Raw genomic sequence first — 22,098 nt, 5'->3', positions numbered from 1 at the left:
ATCTTCCACCTCTTCTAATTCCAAGTGTGTGGCTCATTAACTCTAACCTTCCACCTTATTTGGGTGGCAAGCTACCAATGTTAACTAGTGTTTTCTACTGATTCCAGCTCATATCATCTAATGGGATGTTAGGTCATTACTTACTGATTACAGTGATTGCAGGGATAAGCTGTTCAATCATCTCTCCCAGGAACTTGCAGAGGAATACAGCAAGATTGACATTTAATATCCCTCATACTATTAACATACACAGGGTTATGTGCAAGGAAGAGAAGAAAGGAGAGGAGGGAAACCCTGCAGAATTAATGCTATAGTACTGTATCATCTCTGCAGACCATGGTCTGTGCTGATTGTTTAGTTTAGGGCATGAAAAAAAGCTGGCTCCCAGAACTAAGAAACACAACACTGAACTATAGTACTGGATATGAGTAGTTTGTTTCAAATTATGGTAAACCATAACAATATAACTGAAATCCCATTAGTAAACATACCGAAAGGACCATGCTTCCATTACTCAGATAGACCCCATGTTTAACTGACTGCCTACCTCACATTACAACATACTGAGGACCAACTTAAGCTCTCAGTTACATGGATACAACAACGCTCATTGGTTTCAGAAAACAATTTGGCCCCGCGCCTTTCAAGAGTCAGTGAGAGATATCCCAAAGTAAAGCCACCTCCTTTAAATTCATTCACTTGGGACCTGTGGTTATTATGGATGCACAGCACCTCTCAGGATCAGAATGTTACACTTATTTTGTATGCTACTGTGCTTGATTATTATCACAACTAGAGGTAACCTGGAATATTTGCCATCTCACTAAAAACGATGCACACCCACACATTTAGGATTTAAGAACATTTTTGTCACCTACAATAGCTGATTCCATAGAATGTTGTTTCCTTCTGGGCCTGATACTGCAAAGTGAAGAGTGCCCCTGAGCTCCCATTGATTTCAGTGAGGGAGGAGAAGTCCACATCATCACCTTGCAGAATTGAGTCTCATATAAATATAATCAATGAGGGACTCAGTTCACAGGGCACTAAAGTAGTACAGGCAACATTCCTTGTTAGCTAACAACCTCCTCTGAACTCTAACCTCTCAACAGGACTCTGGACATATAACTTCAACTAAAGGGGCCAAAGAATAGGTATCATGATTAACACCTATTTTATGGTGAGCTTGAAAGCGAGCAGCAGGGCCAGTAACTACCCAAATGTTAAAACAGGAAATGTGATTCTTATTGAGCTGCCGATTCCTGAATACTTCTCTCATTCAATCCTTAAAGGACAACTTTTAAAAATTATTTTTTAAAGACCTAGTTGAAGCTGGCTCCAAGAATCAAAGTGGGCATGTGAACTTCCTCTCATGCTTGGTTTCAAGTTACATCATCATTAATATAATAATTTCTGTTATCACTTTAAAGTATGTTCTTAATAACTGTCTGATTCTGATAAAGGTAGTCAAGTCTACAACCTACATATGTTTATAATTAGCTTTTTCTTTTTTCTTTTTTTTTTTAAGCCGAGTAATAGGTTAATAAGAAATATCAGATTACACTGAAAAGCGCTCATAGGTCAAAAAGTAGACAAAACACATCAAACTGAAAATAAGTACTTGCCTGTCAGAAACTGAAGGAGCTTTTATACAATAACTGCATTGTTTGTAATGCAAACTAAAAAAAATAAAATAAAAAAAAATCATTTATTGCCACAACTGGACAGAACACAAACATTTTATTTACAGTCACCAACAAAGCCCATAAAAACATCATTCGCAAATAAATACTGGCTGAATGCAAACATTTTCAAATATATTGCAAGCAATAATGTCAAATGTAGGTTTACATTTTTATATTATTGTTCACAGGTAATGGGAATTCACTGGATTTTGTTCACCAAAAATAAACTAAAAATAAAAAACCCCACCAACATATTCATACAACAGACTCAATGAAAAAATTCAAACTCCAAATAGTATGAGTGTGAGGGGAGGGGGATTGGTTGTCAACATTTTTTTTAAAAGGAAGTGTTTTCTTAACGACAGGTTTCAGAGTAGCAGCCCTGTTAGTCTCTATTCACAAAAAGAAAAGGAGTACTTGTGGCACCTTAGAGACTAACAAATTTATTTGAGCATAAGCTCAGGAAAGCTTATGCTCAAATAAATTTGTTAGTCTCTAAGGTGCCACAAGTACTCCTTTTGTTTTCTTAACGTTAAGCTCCATTTATTTGCAAAGCAGAACTTAATATCTAAGGGCCCAATCTACTGAAGTGATAAAGCAGATGCTTAACTTTAAGCATGCAAATAGTCCCACTGGAGCTACTTAGATGATTACAGTTAAGCACATGCTGCAGCACTTGCATGACTGCAGCTCTGAGCTACACTGAAATTTTTCATAAGGATCAGAAGCCATTGAATCAGTCCCCTTCCTCCATGCAGATAGCCACTGCAGTCAATGAGGCTCCACATATGTGCAGGGTGTCATGCAAGTGCAACAAGATGAAGGAGCAGAACCTAACTGTGTGCATTTATTATACTTCAGTAAGGCAGATGCTTGGGTATTGTCTCAAACACTCTAGAAACACCTAATGTTTAAAGCTTTCACATCAAGGAGGGAAAATGTTTTTGTTTTTTTTTTAAATCGGGTGATTATTTATTACCATAGTAGGCATCACTTGACCAGCAGAGGAGAAAGAAACGTCTAGCAGGACAATGGTGTAAGTTGCCCTAACAAGCAGACTCCCTAGAAAAGGCCACAGAAAATGCTAGTGATCTGTACTCAAACCAGTTTATTACCTTTGGACCCCTCTCATAACAGCTGTTCCCTTCTTGACGTTAATGAGACTACTGTGTGCATGGAGCACTTTGCACGATCAGGGTCTAAATCAATACACAGATAAATGAACATTGCAGGGAACAGCTCCCTCACCTGTGTGCATCCAATGTCACAAAGGTATTATTGTGTTCGTAAATGATGGTGGTAGGGGTGCATTAGGTGACCAGGTGTCCTGATTTTATAGTGACAGTCCCTATATTAGGAGCTCTGCCTTATGTAGGCACCTATTACCCCCCAGCCCCTGGCCCGATTTTGTGGATGGGGAGGGGGATGTGGAAGCATGTTAGTGAAGCTTCATGACATCAATATGGTGTCAGGGTTTATGTCTGAGGCATAGGCACAATTATTCCAGCATAAACGTTAGTAACATGGCAACTATGTGAAAATGATATTCATTTGTTATGTTTATTATTAATACTTTGTATTCGTGGAGTGGATTCATTCTAAGGGTATTAAATTACAAATAAATGTAAGTTTTTTCATACATTGACATTAGAGTCATAGATTCTCATTCATTCACAAAGTACTGTATAAATATCTCCATTAGCAAATTTCTTTTAAGGGTTTTGTTTTGTTTTATTCTGAACACTATCCGAGCAGTAAATATAGCGTTCATACAAAGAAAGGGGAAAAGGACAGATTTGTAAAGAAGTGTACCATAGTAAGATATGTGTGGTTTTAGTTGATATACACAAAATCAAAACCCAAAGAAGAGACCAAAGGCCTTCAAAAATTCATTCAAAACAAAATACAACAGTCCCATAAGACATCTAATACTAGCAAACGTGTTTTAAAATTATTACAAAAACATTATTTTTATTTTTGAGCATATGCCTAAAAAAAGTTTTAATTTACTCCAGTACTGAGACCTTCCATGCACGTTTCAGCCTGGAGCACATTTTAATGGCGGAGTTATAAATCCCTGAAATTTGGGTTCTATAATGGAAATGCTGGCAGCCCCTGAACTAACACAGTGCTGGCAGTTTAGCACTATAGTACAGTTTGTGGTTAAGTGACTGCAACAGAATTTGCTGTTATTGTTCTACGTGGAGTAATCATGGTAGTTCAGCATAAATGGCCAAAGTGCAAACTATGAGCCAAGCCTATCAATGGGTCTGAGCCTATGTGAAATAATATGCACTTAGAATCATCACCCACAGGATCGGGCCCCAAATCTATCATCAAATAGTTCTCAATAACACTCATGCACCAAAGAGACTCTTAAATAAAACAGAGTTTGCGTATCAGACAATAAAACGCTTTTTCTTTTTTTTAAATGATTCCATACATAATATTTATTTAAACATAGGTACTGCTATCAGGTGCATTGAACAGTTATTTTCTTTCAGGAACTGTAAAGAAATACTAAAAATAGAGTCTTCCTTGTTTCTCCTGAACAATTGTAAGTTCTGCATAAAACCCTAAGAGCTTTCAACCTATTTATGACTCAATTGTAAATCTTTTAGAAGACAGTGGAGCCACTTACAAAATGCCAGTTCACATAGCAACTCCTGGACAGCTGTCACTCAAGTGTATGTTACTTGGCAAACTTGCTAATTAATGTGTTGTCCAGAAAGGAAAACACAGTTTTTAGATATATTTATGAGGTGATGGTATGACTGGCAGATGTTGATCTGTAATGGCCACATGCGGGGCCTTGTTTGGTAAATACACCAATGATTACTCAGTATATTTTTAAGCAGCTTTACCTTGTTTTAAGAAAGCAGAAAACTGTAAATCACAACCATTCTATGTTATTTGACCTTTTTGTAAAAAGCTGCGATTCATAAACAGAAACTGAACGTTTGTGCAGCAAATGGTGTGTTATATCAGCTGGTGAAGTTCATTTAACACTTAACAATTCCAGTATTACAAAACAAAAGATGCAACAGAGAGCTTTCATGCTGCATTAATAAAATTTGTCTCCTGTTACCAAAATTCATTAACATGGCAGTCACATTTGCAAAGAGACAAAACTTTAGCATACTGGAATTATAACCTTCAGTATCTCTAAATTCCTAAGTTTTAGTATCATTACTTATTTCAGTATGTTATACATGGACCATATAGACTACTTTAAGAGAAATATCTTAATACCCTTGAAGAGTTTATATCCATCCAAGGCTCAATCCTGCCCTTGTGGAAGAATTCTAGGGCTGGCTGTATATTAGGGTAGGTCAGACATTCCAGTCCTGAATTTACTTACGATTGACTCAATTAAAAAGCATACCTAACGGCTCAATCCTTAACCACTGAAGTCACAGGGAGCCTTGTCATTGACTTGACTAGATGTAGAGTGTGTCCTACAGCTGTGGGAATAACTGATTTTTCAGTTTGCTGGCAGTTCCGAAGAAAGTCTAAACAAAATTTTGGTTCAGGTTGAATCAAAACTGAATTTTTTCAGAATTTTCCACAAATTGAAAAAGTCAGAAAAATTTTGGTTTGGGTCAAACAAAAAATTTTGTGAGGAGGAAGCAGTAGTGGAGCTTTCCCGACCCCTTAAACCTAAAAGCCTATAGAATGATGCTTAGGACGCTCCTCTGGAAGGCTTCAAGTCCCTGCTCCAGAGTGGGGGATTCTATCCAAGGTCTCCCACTCCCAAAGTGAGTGCCCTAGCCACTGCACAACTGGTTATAAGGGGAGGTCCCACACTCTCAGTCTCCTCCTCCTCCTCAGTTCTGTGAAAGCCACCTAACTCCCCTTTAGACTGAAAAAAAAATTTTTTTGTTTTGACATTTCTGAATTTTCTTCTTTTTTTGGTTCAACCGTAACAAGTAGCCAGAATTGACACAAATACACAGAATGTTTCTGTTGACCTGAATCTGCATTTTTCAGAAAGAAAAAAAAATCAGAGAGTTTTGCAAAAGGGTACCAAGGGTGTACTGCATTAATATCTCACTGCAGAAAACATTCACAAAAAACACGGTTAATAATAATTCCTTATCCTTATATTTCTTCTCTGAGGATCTCAAAGTGCTTTTATTAATTAAGCCTCACAGCACCCTTTTAAAGATAGTTAACTACTGATATTCTCATTAACCAGGTATGTAAACTAAACAGAGAAAGATTAAGTGTCTTGACCAAGGACCTCAGCAAGTCAGCAGCAGAACTGGGGATTAAAAAAAAAAAGAAAAAGAAAAAAAACACAGAAGTCCTGACTCCTGGTCCTCTGATCCAAACATCAGACAACACTGTCAATCATAGCTCACGTGTGCCTACACTGTGGTTGAGTGCGCACTATACGGGATTTGCATCAGGGTATTTAAGCATGAATATGTGTAAAAAAACTAGGTCAATGTGTAAAATCCTGTCATTGAAAAGAATACAGTGGACCAGATCCTCAGCGGGTATAAATCAGCGTAAGTCTAGTGACACCACTGGAGCTGTGCAGATTTACACAAGCTGAGGATCTGATCTAACATACTTTAAAAATTGGCAGGGTTGTTCCAGTAGTTAACAGGGAGATTTTATGTTCACTTGATCCCTGCCTTAGCTGGGGCTGGGCATGCTTTAAATCTAGTGACAGAACCACTGGGAAGGACGAAGGGATATGTTCCCCCAAATGTTTAACTATTCTCCTGATCTGCCCCTCAGTACAGCTGCAGAACTTGTGCATTTTTCACTTCAAGTCTCCACCTATTCTCTTTGGGTGTGTGCGCTTTTGTTCAACTCAATGAACAGTGAACCCTGCCTTTGACTGAAAGATGGTGGCCTTGATGCAAGGTGGAGGAGGGGACACTCCGAGTTCTCCCAGGGATGCACAGCAACTCCAATACACAAAAAAGAACGGCCATTTTTTTCTTCTGTAACAGTTACCAGATTGATTGCCTGAATTTCTTTACTAAATGCAGAGCTTAATCTGCAGCAATCATAAGCCATGGGGCCAAATACTGTTGGCCTTCTTTGAACAAAATTTCCCTTGACTTCAATGGGAGTTTTGCTTTAGTAAGGACCAATGATTTTAGCTCTTGTAAATTAAACAAAGAAAGGGGTTGGGGGCGTGGAATGGCACAGAGTATCCAAAATTGCAAAATGAGGTAATCCCTGGGGAGAGTTGACTAAACCCCTTCATTTTTGTAAATCTGCAACCTTTATAGTCACAACTTTGAAATGAATTCATTGGAAGTTCACTTGAGATTTTGTCACCAGCCATTAAAGAACTTCAGGGACAGGGGAAAAAATTTACAATAGACAAGTTTATTTGAAAAACAAGAGAGAAAAAACCCTGCCATTAATTTTGGCAAGGCTACTTTTGTCTCTTTTGTAATAACTAATTATCTAACTACTGGAAGAGATTTCCATGGTAAAATGCAAAGCATTTGCAATGCTTGCCAGGCTAATCAAGAAGATTTCCAAAATGCCAAAACAGGAACTTCCTACAATAAATAACTTGGCAGATTTACATCTCAAATTAGAAAATTTGGAAGAAAAAGGCTATGTCTGAAGCCAAAACAGGGTTTATTATATCCTATCCACTTTTTTTCTCCCGTTTGCTTTCTTTAGTCTTTCCTTAGAACAAACACAGATCCAGGTGCAAATGCTCAATTCACAAGGAATGCAGTGAACATAAAATTACTGTAGGTTTTGCTGCTAGTAAATCCCTGCTGTTACTCACCATTGGAAGTTGTGCTGGAGGCAACAGCTTTCTCACTGACATCTGTTCGAGTGGAGCATTTCACTATGGAATTCTCAACTTTTTTCTTCTCGGTTGTGGCAGAGCTATGGGACTGGGCCTCCATGATGACTTCTCATTACTTCAGCTCTCCTCGCACTAATACCTGAATAAAACAATATAGAGTCATAAACTTCAAATGCCATAAAAAGCTTAGTCAGAAACCTGCCACACTTCTCACCTGAAGAAGAGCCTGCAGCACAGCAGCATTAGAAATCCACAGGCCATTTCATGAAGCTCATCAAATCAGGTTTGCATGCATGAGTTCCTAAGGAATTTAAGGAAATGCTAACACCAGAGACAAGCACATTTGCTTTTAAACAGAATCAGCATCATGGTCTAGTCTGCTGCTTTGACAGGAAGGTCCACATTTTTTAAAACCCTGTAAGAATTTTAATGGACTTGAAGGGGGGTGGGGGGAGAAGGCGGGATTTTTTTCCTTTGTCCTGAACAGCTTGGAACCATGTAGCAGAACTGAGACAAACCATCATGTTACTGTAGAAGCCAAATTTTAATCTTCCGCATTCTCACTACTCCTAATAGACAGCAACGAATTACCTCTCCTAGTCTATCTTGCCTTATTAATGTAAACATCTCTCATTTTGTTTGTTTAAAAATGTAACTCAAACAAAAGCGTATTGGAACAACGCTCTGAAAACCACAGAGAAAGGCAAATGTGATTGCTAGTGACAGATAACGGGAACACTTTCTTTGCATGACAACCCTGAAAATGGAAAGCCATGCAAAAAGCATGTTTAGTTATTCTGCCTTTCACTGATTACTTTTACTGTCATCTGCACTGACTCATCGTTCCGTCATTTTATATCCATTGGATCACTTCACCATATTCCTAGAGTTTTCATATTTGTGACATAAACCCAAGAAACCCAGGGGTTTCCAAGAGGGTAAAATTCTACGCGCATTCCACTTCAAGGTACTGTGACTACAGTGATCCTGGTCTGCAAGGAACATAGGTATTTCCAAGCTCTTGGCTGTAGCTTAGCTTGACACATGGCAGTCTATTAAAGTAAAGTGATCAATATTCAGCACATACGGTGCTGAGACCCAAAGAAGTACAGCGCTGCTTAGCAGTGCTGTAAGAACTAAAACTAGGTCCCACATTAAAAAAAGTATATAAATCAGCAAACTTGACTTTAAAAAAAGGAGTTTTAGATGCTTCCTTTTGTGAGCGGTGTTACAATTATCATAGAAACAGAGTCAGAAGGGGCCACAAGGGTCATCTAGTCTAACCCCCACCAAGATGTCACCAAATAGATATTAAAAGAAAATAAGTTGCATTATTCTAGGACTAGATTAGCTCAACTTTTAGCTGAAGTCAACTATGTTATAAGTAAATACCAAACTCAATAATAAATCACAATGTAACCTATAAAGATATTTAATGACACTTTTTTGCTACACCCCATGTTAACTGATTTCTGCAATTTTGACTGACCTGGTAAAAAATTTAATAAATATGCACAAAGCAAAATTGCTGAACCATATAAATGCAGCTCTTTAGTTAACCTTTTCCCTGCATTTAATGGGGCACTTTAGTTTAACAGTGCAATAAAATAATCCCAAAACTAATCATTATATAGTGGGGAACAACGAAAGGCCCAGGTACTATGTGAATCACTACTAAGGGAAGTATAGTGGCCCAGAGGACAAGGAATTGGCCTGGTAGTCAGAAGGCCTGCATTCCGTTCCCATCTCTACCACCGATCCTGGGCAAGCCACTTCACCTCTCTATACCTCAGTTCTCCATCTGTAAAAGCGGGGACAATGATGCTGACCCACCTTTGAAAAGTCTTTTGAAATAGGTGGCTGAAAGTGCTATATACATAGGCACAGACTCCGTGGGTGCTCCAGGGCTGGAGCACCCACTGGGAAAAATTGGTGGGTGCTCTGCACCCACTGGCAGCTCCCTGCCCCAGGTCACCTCTGCCTCCACCTCCTTCCCTGAGCGCGCCGTGTGCCCACTTTTTCCCCCAGCTCCCAGCGCTTGTGCCACGAAACAACTGTTTTGCGCGGCAAGCGCTGGGAGGGAGGGGGGAAGAGGGGGAACGCGGCACGCTCGGCGAAGAGGCGAGGCCAGGGAGGGGATTTGGGGAAGGGGTCCAATGAGGCAGGGAGGGGGCAGAGAAAGGGTGGAGTCGGGGTGGGGTGGGCACGAGCACCCACCGGCGCCGGGGAAAGTTGGTGCCTATGGCTATATAAGGGCTAAATATTACTGTAATTCATAGAATGATTTCCTGTCTCACCCTGAGCAGAATTTCAGAAGGTGTATCTGAATACGGGACTGAATGAGCCAAGGAGTAACCCATAACTTGGTAAGTTCCATTCCAACTCCAGCAGCATACAAGTCCTCAGTATTAAAGACACCGCATTCCTTTCCAAGGCAGTTTGTGTGTCATTTAGGGGAGGGCCAATGAGAGCATAATTCCTGCAGGAGTCTTGCTATCCTGGGGGAAGAGACTATCCAGCAGCAAACTGCACAGTGGCTAAAGGAATTCATAGGATTTAGAGGCTACTCCCTGAAACCTTCCACTTTTTTGGGGAAAATCTGATAGGAACTTCATAAATTTTAAACTTTCAGAATCTCTCAACACACTTTCACTCCCTTTTTTCCTGTGTGTTCCTCAGTGGGAGGCCAGTCCATGGCTTCAGTTAATTACCATACCTATCATCTTATCTAGTCCAGCCCCCAACCAGTACAGGGGACAATCCTACTACATATATTTTTAGTGCTTTGTCCACCAGTGTGTTAAATTAGGCAGTGGTCTCTATGAAGGCTAATCTTCCACACAGTTTTTCCAAGGGATTTAGAAAGCTATAACTTTGGTTGTCTCCATTATTTTTCCTCTATTTGGACTTTTAAGGGACAAATCTTCTAGTCAAGCAACATTTCCACTAGCTTCAATGGGTGAGGACGAAGTAGGGACTGCAGAATCTGACCCTTGCTTTCTGACATTTTAGGGCCACACACTCCCACTCATGTGGCTAATGCATGTGAAAGGGAACAAATTCATTCAAGAACTCTTCACCACTGTCAAAGTTGTGGAGGCCACACATTCTGCCCCGCTGTCACAGAACCAACAAGGCAAGTGAACCAGCCACAGACTGAGCCAGAAAACGACACACAGGCCAAGTATCTGCAGTAGTTTCATCCCCCTCAACCATGAAGATCCCCAGCCAGCTATGAGGTGGGATTATTCTTCTTCACTAGTTTCCAGCCTCCTCCTCTCTAGCTGTCACAGCATGGCTGGGACAGTAGCTGCATTAACATTAGCTTCTGAGTAGTAATTGTGCAGCTACCCCAAGAAGGAGGTGGGGGAAAGGGGCAAGAGAGAGAGGGAGCCGCAATTAATTTGCTATATGCAGCATTAGCTTGCCACATATTTTCCTGCGGAGTTTGTGGCTCAAAGTGGCTCCTGCTCCTTCTTTTGGTTACTTTTTTCACAGCCCATTAGACAGGTGAGTTGTTTTTTTTTTTAAATATGGAGAGATGTCTAGAGGCTAGAATCCCACTTTCTGCCACAGTTTTCTCTGCAATTTTGCTCCCCTCGGTACCATGCCATAACTGGTGCTACAGAGGCCCTAGTTAGCAACTTACTATTTTAAAGTGCACTTATGGTCAGAAATTTGTAAAACTTGCAACTTGCTAATATAAATATCAGCTTGTTGTACATGTGTAACACAGACAGACCCCGGTCATCGGCGGGATCGAACCTGGGACCTTTGGAGCTTAGGGCATGAGCCTCTACAGTATGAGCTAAAAGCCAACTGTCTGTTAAAAATGAATCTGCTCTACAGTCTTAGCTCTCTCTCGCTTTAAGTGGCCTGAGTGCCCCTAAATGGGCCAGAACACCACACCCAGGACATGTGTGGGTTATACATGCTCTCCGCCATATCTACTTAGGCTTTGTCTACACTATCACTGTTGTCAGCAAAACTTTTGTCGGTCAGGGTGTGAAAAAAACAACAACCCCGATCGACATAAGTTTTGCCAACAAAAGCGCCGGTAGGGACAGGGCTTCGTCAGCTGGAGACACTCTCCCACCAACATAGCTACCGCCGCTCTTGCGGGTGGTTTAATTATGCCGGAGGGAGAGCTCTTTCCCGCCAGCATAGAGCGGCTACACAGGAGATGGTACAGCTGTGTCCATCATGTAGACATAGTCTTAGTTTACACACTGAAGCCTATTTTTATTACTATCTGCATTGCAGAGGCAATCTCACTACGGAGAAACCAACTCTGCTTCTTGAACCACCAATATCCTGTCCTTCTAGGCCTCCCCATCTTGTCAACCTCCTTCCCCTTCTACTCTGCCCCGACACACACACACACACACACACACACACACGTTCCACTGAAGTTAACAAGAGTTCTACTAGCATAGAGATTGCAACATCAGACCCTCAATTTTAAACTATGTTCTAATTCTTTATCAAATGTGGTGATGTGCTTGGCAGAAAGAATAGTCCGATTCTTATATAGCAGACTGAGTATGCAAAGCTAACCATTAGAAAACTCATGTTTGGACATGTTTGCGGACATGGAAGCCATCAATGGATAATAAATATGGAACCTCAAGATATCATTTTTACAGACTCACTCTTCTGACCACAGTTATATTATGGGCCTAATCTTGACTTCAGTAGGAGCTACAGGCCCCCCAACACTTTTAGAATCACTATCCTCAAGCTCAGATGTGATTTTTCCCCCTCTCAGAAACTGTAATGAAACATGTAAATCACAGTCTATTGATAGATAGATAATCAAAGGTCCAGGACAAAATAAAGTTTTATTTCCATTGGCAGTTGATCACTAACAAAAAGGTTTTGAAAAACACCCAGGCTGAAGTACTTTCAAAATATTATGAAATATTTGCACTTTCAAAATATTATGTGGTTTATTTATTTATTTATAGTGTCTACAACGCCCCATGCATTTGGCTCAGTGACTTCCCTGCTCCCAACCTTGAGACATCACATACATATTTTGCAAAATTGAACTCTGCTTTCAAAAATTGGAATGCTGTTTTTCGATGGCTGTCCTCTATCTGCATGTGCATATGAATGATGACTGCAACAAAGAGAAAATGCTATAATGTTATATGGCTAAAGCCTGAACTTTCATAGGTAAACAGAGGGATAAACATTCCTTCCTGAAAGCAAACATTCATGGCTTTTTCCCATTCAACCATGCTTGAATCTTTTGTACTTTTCCCGCAGGCCTGAACCCATTGCACAATTAATTCCAGAATCCCATTTTAAACCTAATCCCTCTCATACCAGCAACCTGTCTGCAGGTGTGCCTCTACTTTTTAAATCATAAATAGGAACTTTCATCAATTTCATATTAAATTGAAGAGATTATAATAGGCAGCTGCCAATAATAAACTAATTAAAGGAAGAATACCATCACTTTTAATTTGAATATCAACAAAATGGTAATAATACCTATTTCTTACAATAAAATTCACTAATAAGTAAGTTCAACTAATATAATTACCAATGTGTGTGTAATCACCCATAGTAGTAAAAACAATCATATGCATACTGTGGGGAGGGAAATCTCCCCACTTACACCAGGGCAACCTCACTGAAATCAACGGGGTTGAAACACTGCAAGAGAGGAGAATTTGGCCCTTCATATGCATATTTAGTTTCATTTTCTTTTAAAACTTAACCTCTTTGCTCTTTCTCCTCTCTGAATTTCTGGTATAAAGGGACAGATCTGCCACGCCTTTGCTCCTTCAAGTATCCTTTATTCATACAAGATGTCTCACTGACTTCAGTGGGACTACTTGCCTAAGTAAGGGATTGCAGCATCCAGCCCCTAAATTGCTTATTGATTTGCATATTAGTTTTATGTTTCTTCTATACTATAACCACTTGCTGCCTCCTTTCGTTTTCTTATTTGGTTTGTCTCTTTTTTAATTCCTTTCCCGGTTTTATTTGATGCTGCTGTAGTTGTATTCAATTCATTAACAAGTGGTTTGCATCCGCTTGAGAAGAGCGGTCTGAAATAGCAGTGTCACAGCATTCATCATCATTACATCAGCAGTAGGGAAGTTCACACTGATTGCTATCAGCATCCACAGTGCCCCAATCAGTGTGCAAGCAAACACAGCATCTTTAGTTTTTCAGAAATTACTCTGCATATTTGGGGTGTTCATATGTACCACTTTGATCCACCCTACTGGAAGCAGTCTTTGGGGATACAGTAAAGCTCACACAACGAAACTGTGTGAAAGTGAAAAACACAAGGGGACTCATGGAGAACAATCAGGAAATTACACAGTCTCTTTCAAGCATAAAGGACTCTTTATCAATTTTATCAGAACTGGTCACACTATTCCTTGGGAATATTAAGAATAAGAAAATTCTGTCTTGTACATCTACATTCAAATGCAAAATTTCCATGAGAATTTTAGTCTGTTAAGTGAGAGCTATTTTACATTGATTTATACAAGCTTGATTTAGGTATGTTTAACTTCCAAAGCTCTCTTAAATTTTAGCGTTGCTTCACATCAAAATGAATGCAAAGTCACACTCACACAGTTACGCTTGATAATTCCTCCCCCAAAATATAAATGATTCATGTATTTTACCCTCCAATTGTAAGATTAAGCTTTTGGTGTACTTCATCTTCTATATCGGTGTAATAATTAATTCAGATACTATGAATTTCCAAAAAAGTTAGATCAGTTTATATCTTTTTAAGGCCTTACTAGTTTGGCTACAACTTCCATGAATGACCTGTTGGTCAAATTCTGATCTGATTTATATTCTGTGCAACCTCATTGGTCAGTATAAGGCTGCATCTAGTGTAAGATGGGGCAAAATTTGGGCTCAGATTAATTAAATACAGAAATATAATATAATGCTGATGACATGTAACTGGGTAAATCTTACTCTTCACAACTCTTCTTTTTCTCCTTAATTCTCATGCATGTTCTAAAACTGCCTATCTTGAGACATACATAGTCCTTATAAACCAGTGCTGAATTTTAAAAAATGTAAAACTAATACTAGAATCAAATAGGAAAGTTTTGCTGTTTGAATTTGAAAGGAAAAAAAAAGAGCTACACAGCGATGACTGTAATAATACAACCTTTCAAAATTCATGTGCCTGCTGTACTTCCCTACGTATTACTTCCCTTTGATTCCCACCCCCACCCCCACACCCCTTCCTCCATGTACAACTGAAGATTTAAAAACAACTCACCCTAAAGCCTGATTAATGATGATCTGATCTGTTCCTGATAGGCTAAATAGCTAGTGGCAACAATAATACAGGATCACAAACAACAAAGGCAATCAGCTAGGCAAAGCAGCACTATTATCAGCCCCATGATTAGGGCCCTAAGTGAGAAATTATTCTGGAGCACACTTGTTCAATAGTTCAGTGTAACTGATGCTTTCCTCTAGAGGAATTATATATATTTACACCACCCAGGAGATAGATAGCTATAATTGTTTACCTATTAGTATTAGAGAGAGAGAGAGATGTAAAAAATTATTGCACGTTTGTTAAAATATTTTGAAACATACATATTTTATAGAACCAAACAACACTTTATTCTGAAGAAACACCTGACGTAGTTTTTCTCTGTTCTATTTCACTTATATATTATTACTAGTACATTATATGTACTTCTGTTACTGGGATTTAGGAAGCTGTTAGGTAAAATACCAACTAAATACTTTTCCTATTACAAAAGATTAAATTTTCTGTCAAAATAAAATAGCTTTCCACAGGAAAAAAATGTACTGATTTAAGACCTGATACTTGTTTTCTTACCCAGGTAGAACTCTACTGAGCAGGAGCTTTGCCTGAGTAAGGATGGCAGGATGTGGTTCTAACTGTCCATTGTCGGACTAACAGCCCTATCTTCTGGCCCTTACTCACGTAAGGAGCTCTCATTAAGCTAAATGAGGACAACTCACATGAGTAAGGACTGCATAATCAGGCCTTCCATCACATTATAGCAATTTTAAATAATGTGGGGAAGTATGCATCTTTTGGGGTATATATATATTCATAACCCGTTCAATATCCAGCTGTCTTAAAGTTATGCAACTAAACTTATAAAAGGAAAAGCAGCTCCATGAACTCCATGTCTAACAGAACACTATTTGAATTATAGAGGCTTTGGATTCCTCTTTTTGCCCTATTCTAACTTCTGGCCTACTTATATAAAATCCAGGATGGACTGAACAGAAGCACTGTTTATTTTTATATGGAATGTGAATCTATAAATATTATTTATAAACACAGAAATAAATTCCTTTTTTCAAGTCTTTACTTTAGTAAGTGTTTTTTTATTTTTAACAGGGTGACACACAAGCTATTAACAACATAGACTTGTTCATTTAAAACTGTGATATCGCCTGAAGGTTCAGAATAATCTGTGCTATTGCCTAATGTTTTATAATCCTATGTCCTTATGTTTAAAACTCTTCTACAGAAAAACAACCTAAGGCAAAGTAGATTTAGTCTTAAAAGAATTAGCATAGAAAAAAATCTCAGATTTTGGTGTTTATACAATTGATTTCATTAAAATAATGGCTACATTTTAAATTTCTCTTCTAAATCTATGCTTAGTTTTTGCCTAGACCCTTTATGGACCAAACTAATAAATCTAAAATCATAAGAAACAAATATAAGCAATATAATTTCCTTCTGTAAAACAGGGATTCTATCAAATATGATCTTGGTCACTCATAATGTCGATTTGAAAGGATGAGAATGTGCCACAGAGGAAGACAATCAGCAACTCTAGCTGTGTTGATAACAAGCCCTATGACTTCCTCTGCTGATACTGTTATTAGCACTGAAAACACTTGTGGTGAGGATATGGTGTGCTTTTCCCCTCTTCTCTTGCCCTTTCTCCAGAACAGGATGGTAAAACAAATGACAAACACCTGTAATGGATGTGCTTTGTGTCATGGTATATTTAGTTCATCAAACAAAAGGTCACTTCAACTACAACTACCACAGAAAAATGCAGCGATATTCTTATTAGAGCCCCGGCACTATATCTGACTTCCAGTAGCATGGTCGTTTTCTTCAGACGTATTGTTTTAGATCATCAGTCCCAATAAATGAAGTTTCCTTAGAATCCAAACTAGATCTATATATCCATGTCAATCTATACAGCAAATAAGCTCAATGAAGAATATATTTAGCACGTATCAGCCCAGATGACACATACATAATGCAAGTATTGCTTAGGATGCATCTTCTGTTTCCAACTTAAGGATATACGAATCACAGAAGAAAAGCCTGTATGCCACATTTTACAATTAGCATTTTTAAACAAAATTAAAGAACTCAAGCAAAATAATTTGGGAAGTCCAATATTCTAATCACCAATTTCCAGTTCCTACAACTCGGTTTATCTACTCAACATACGTTAATGTTAAGGATGACTTGATCCAGAAAGCAGGATTTCACATTCTTACCCAACACAGATGTTTTAACCTTACCAGTAAAAAGCTAGGAAAGCTACAGGCATCCAAGAAGACTTTAAAGTGTAAAATGTAGTTTATAAAACTTTATCTTCAGCTTTTAAACTTTATTTTAGGTTTTACACCTGTCTCATTGTAGCAGTAAAACAGTATCAGCATTCCTTGCAGTTTCTGCAACCTCACAAAATTGCAACAGGACAACTCTACATTGCTGCAATATAAATTACCTTCCAGTGCACTCAGGCTGTACACACAATATAATCACAGAATTCTACTGCTGTCTTATTTTCCAAGAAAAACCATCCATAGAGATTCATGGTTCAAAGTGCCAAGCCACACCAAACCAAGCCACATGTCCTATTAGTTAAGATCTTTAGTGCTAGAATTTCATTTTAATATGCACAGTTCAGAACAGCAGACATTGTACTGAAGTGACATTGGCTTAATCTGTGTTTCTGACTCTTCAGTTTCAGGTATTCATACATCTTATTTAATGAAGGCTTCATTCTTTAGGCAGCTGAATGAGGTATTTTTACACCCAGTTGATTTTCCTGACATTACCAGATTTGTACATAAGAGGACAAATGAGATAGAAAACATGGTTCTAGACCAAAAACATCCAAATATACTTTGTTCTAATTCATCACAAGGGTAATTTGATCCTTCAATCCTAATCCAAATAACAGGTACTCAACCTAAAAAAGATGTAAGTATTTTGGACTCAGTTAAGATAACAGGCTTTGGGGCAGGGGGACGGGGACCAATCTATGTTAACTAAAACTAAATAACTACAACTATAGTGGAAATGTCAAATACCATATTCATGAAATAAAATCTGATAATGTGTTCTGAACATAATCTGTGCTGACACTCAGGAAGTGTGTAGTCAAGAATAACAAGGTGTACTCTATCCCAATTAATTAGTTTCTTTTTAAAGTATAAACAAACTATTAGGCAACAGTAAAATCAATTGATTAGGTTTTAGATTTTTTTTAAATAGAGAAACACCAGCTCTTCAATCAAAACCAATTTAATGTACTTTCAGTTTAGTGCAGGTACAATTTATACACTGCATGCCACAACAAAACCACAGTATGATGCCAACACAGTCTTTAAGAAAGTTTTCCCCTAAATCTCTGCAGAAAGCAGCCTTAAAAGAAAGCACAGATTAGAGTGAGCTAGAAAGTAGGAAGGGGACTTACCTCAAACCCAGCCAAGCGGAAATCAGAGCAGTAATTCTACAAATCGGCAGAGTACACTTTTAGAGCTATAATGGTGTGAAGAAGTGCTGGGCAGCATTGCCTGAAGGCAGCACTAATACACTGATGACTAATGACTGGGCCACGCAGACAATGAATTTGGGGGTTGAAAACCAACAGAAACTGTGCAGTACCTTGACAAATTGGTTTTCACAATTTCATTCACTGAATAACCTTTAAACACAAAATTGGCTCAAGTTCTCTTGGGAATAACATGACACATGTTGTTGGACAATGATATAAGTATTTTCCGTTTTAATTAAGACTATTACACCAAATACATAAACATGATTATAATGAATGAAGTATAGGTGTTAACTATTTACCAGCTAGAGGAGAAGTTAGGGCACAGAATTAAAGTACTTTCCTGAGGCCCAGCAGTCTCCAATATCAAACTATATAAATGTCTGCAATTCACCCTCTGCAGCAAATATTTATTTTTTGTTAAAATTTTGCTGGAACGAGGTGAAGAAACACCCCTTAAAGATGCATTATAGCAGCCAATCAATCAATCAATCAATCAATAACAAGACGTTCAAAAATGATGTAGTAAAAGATACACTTGGAATTACAACTGAAAAGTCTAATTTTAAAGACACTACTCAAAGCCAAACCATCATAAAACAAATCAAGCTCCATGTACGCTTTGCAGCCTTGGGTAATCATAAACACATTAAAAACAACAGTATCACTCTTTAAAGGGGCCTTTTTTCAGTGTAATTTGACTTTCAATCTGAAAACAACAATTTTGGCTATTTTTACAGACAGAATGAAATATCTAAAGTGTCTCTAAATTAACAAGTACCACTTACTCCAGACAGCATTGCCTTTAGCAGCTCCTAAAAACTTCAGAAAAGGATCTTTAAACAGGAAGCTTAGTGAGCTCATAAAACTGTTGTTGGAGCCAGGAACACATAGCATATTTAATCTGCAAACTGTGAGAGTCTACAATGATTGCAGCAAGATCTGAGGCATGCCCTCAAGGTTTGCTGGGATCTGGGATTAGGGAGTTGATAAGAACCTCTACTGCCCATGGACATGTTTTTCTTCTGCAGTTAAACACAAATGCATAGAGACGTTTGACTGCTGCTTGGCGTTACTGCTCAAGTTATATAAAAGCTTTGCAGCTCCTTTTGCTGTCAATATATCAAAGTTAAAAAAAAATCATCAAAGTGTGAAATTTCATTTAAAGTCTGGGCCAGTCTACAACTCTATTTCACAGACCTATCAAATAAAAGTAAAGATGAAAAACACACTGAAAGTACTTGAAAAGTTTTCAGCAGCCATGCCCTATTTTTGTTTATTCTGTCTCATTTGATTTGATTTTAAATTATAACAAATCAATGCACATATAAAAATGACAAAATCTAAGGCAGTGGCGGGGTGGGAGGGGGAAGGGTGTCTATAAAACCTGTAGTTGAAAGGAAAGTTAAAGTCATTATTAGAGCTGAACCTTTTGTTGAATAAAAAGTTTCCTCTATAGCCATTTTAGCATTTTAATTACCTAGCTGCAAGTTGGCAGAAAATTTCTTGACTCTTCCAAAACAATCAGAATGACTGCAGAATATGAGTGCTAGCAAAACTAAAGCCTTCTTCAAAGTATTCTTTAGCTAGGGATTTACAACAATTGCATAAAGAAGAAAAGTCTGACTTTTAAGATAATCTACTATAGTCTAAAAGCATTAACATTCCATTACTAAGGTTTTCCTAAGGATTTCATGACTCATTGATTCACTTTTCCTTCAAGTCTTCTTTTTCTTAGTACATTACAGTCTCCATATAGTTAAGTGTATGCAACCTTGATCATTAAACTACTTCCTTTCATAATTCCCTCCTCCTCCCCCCAATGGATCTTGCTTTAATAAGCATCAGATACCTTATTTACTGGGCAAAGATGACTAACTTTTCAAGAACACTTTGCAACCAAACAGATTTCACTTCTTACTTGTATTCAAAGAGTCAGGATCAAACCAGCTGCTGGGTGCAGGGGGAAATAGTTTTACCAAAAATAAGAGCGAAAGTGTAATTCAAACTTTCCAATGTTAGCATACAATGGATAACTGAAAAGTATTTTTACTAAGTAACTCACAAAAGGAAATAAATTCTACTAAAATTTTTTATGGAGGAGTCTTAATATTTTAGTTTAGGTACCAGCTAATCCAAAATAAAAATAATTAAGAAATTAAACATGGAATGTTTATAAACACAGCTACAAACTACTTCATTTTCATTTCAAAATATACCTTCAGATATGAACTTTACATGCACTGCTAAATGTTGATTTGGCTAATGCCTACATTTTAAGCACAAAACAGGAGTCAACTCATTAAGGAAAATACAGGTAATTCTTTGTTTTGTACTACTTGGACAGGAAAATGCTTTGGAAAACAGAATGCCATACTGAAAGCCATGTGCAAGAAATGCTCAGTTTTACTTCCTTTACTGCTTGGTTGTTGTTTTTTTTAAAGAACTATATACACTAAAACAGTGCCTTTTCAACCACACGATCTTTAGTGTAAAAGAAATGATGTTCTGCTTAAAAGTAACCTTGTCTCACAGATAATGTTATTTAATGTTTGCTTTAAATCTGACTGTAGACTAACCAACTAAATGTATTATGTATTAGCTTGTTAAACCCCAAATTTCATTTCATAAACCAATTCTGAGGATACTTCATACAGTTTATATTGTTAAATTAATTCACCATTACTTTTAATATAATCCCTCAGCTGAAATCCTGTGGTATATTCAGAACTATTTTTACATTTTAATGTTACTCTTCTTTGAAAACATAGCATTTTTCTCCCTTCAAAATAATCTTGACATATGTAATTAAGAAACTGTCAGATTATTATTAATTTTTAATAAAGGACCTAAATGAAATAATTATAGGAATCAATCAGTGAGGTACCTTTCAAAATTACAATGCAATTGCACAAATATTCAAAATGATTAAGGCCCATTCTTGTGGATTTCAGTTCATAATCTCCCAAAATACGAAACCATAAAGAGTTGTATAACACAAAGAAATTTAGTGATTTCTAAGCATTAAAGAGACCTAAATGGTTCCCACATAGATACATATATCAGGCATGTAGAGAGACACAGTGAGAGACTCTGGCGCCCTTTTAAAAAGGTTTGTTAATTTAATTAGCCACATATTTCAAAGGCTTTGAATCATTTTTATATTGGAGTTCTTCTGTGATCCCACATAAAGGAAGTTAAATAAGCATGATGAAACTTCAAAATAAAAATATGCTTTATTAACCCTTGAAAATAAAGTGTGATGCGTGGGGTATGCATTGCTAGCTAGCACTCCTCTGGTGAATTAGACTTTAAACATTATATACCAAGTGGACAAACATCCATACCTTTGACTAAAAAGGCTCTTTTACTTTGAGATCCGTACAGTCCATCATGTCAAACAGAAGTGGCAGCTGGAAAATGTGGAACAGCTGGCAAAGAGCTGAGAGAAAATGTTTTACATAAATATATCTACATAAAAACTGGCAGAAGGCCACAAACACTGTACCCAAAGGACCAGCTCAAAACTATACACCAGAGGGTTAAAAAATGGAGGGGCGGTGTGGAGGGGATTTCCTTTTACCTTTTCTTTTCACGTGGTGCCAGGACTTGAAAGCCTCACATTTAGTGTTGTGTGTGTGTGTGTGTGTTTATATCATCTGGGTTGGAAGAAGAGCAACTGTGCAAACAGCCTAAGTTTACAGGCGAATTAACACAACCGCATATCCACTTTCCTATAATGCTTTAAAGTTATTTGATGTAAGAACATGCAGAGGTCCTAGTACAGGGATTGGTTTGCAGCAAATCATATATGCGTTCT

At 37.9% G+C, this 22,098-nt stretch overlaps 1 protein-coding gene across 6 annotated transcripts in view; it reads right to left on the bottom strand.

Annotated features, from left to right (window-relative positions):
* The window catches only part of GLI3 (GLI family zinc finger 3), a 247,000-nt gene that overhangs the window by 223,004 nt on the left and 1,898 nt on the right, over positions 1–22,098 (bottom strand). For 3 of the 6 annotated variants that reach the window (XM_084620885.1, XM_084620884.1, XM_084620888.1), the window contains exon 2: positions 7,456–7,618. In XM_084620885.1, the coding sequence (XP_084477011.1) occupies positions 7,456–7,579 (124 nt within the window). In that variant the 5' untranslated portion in view covers positions 7,580–7,618. Of the gene's footprint in view, positions 1–1,625; positions 1,681–7,455; positions 7,619–7,693; positions 7,770–21,625; positions 21,721–22,098 lie in introns of those variants that run through there. The other 3 variants (XM_084620886.1, XM_084620887.1, XM_084620890.1) reach the window with 3 other exon arrangements.

This window comes from Lepidochelys olivacea (assembly GCF_965140295.1).
Source record: "Lepidochelys olivacea isolate rLepOli2 genome assembly, chromosome: 2".
In the NCBI taxonomy this organism is placed as follows: Eukaryota; Metazoa; Chordata; order Testudines; family Cheloniidae; genus Lepidochelys; species Lepidochelys olivacea.
This window is presented reverse-complemented; position numbering and strand designations above follow the sequence as displayed.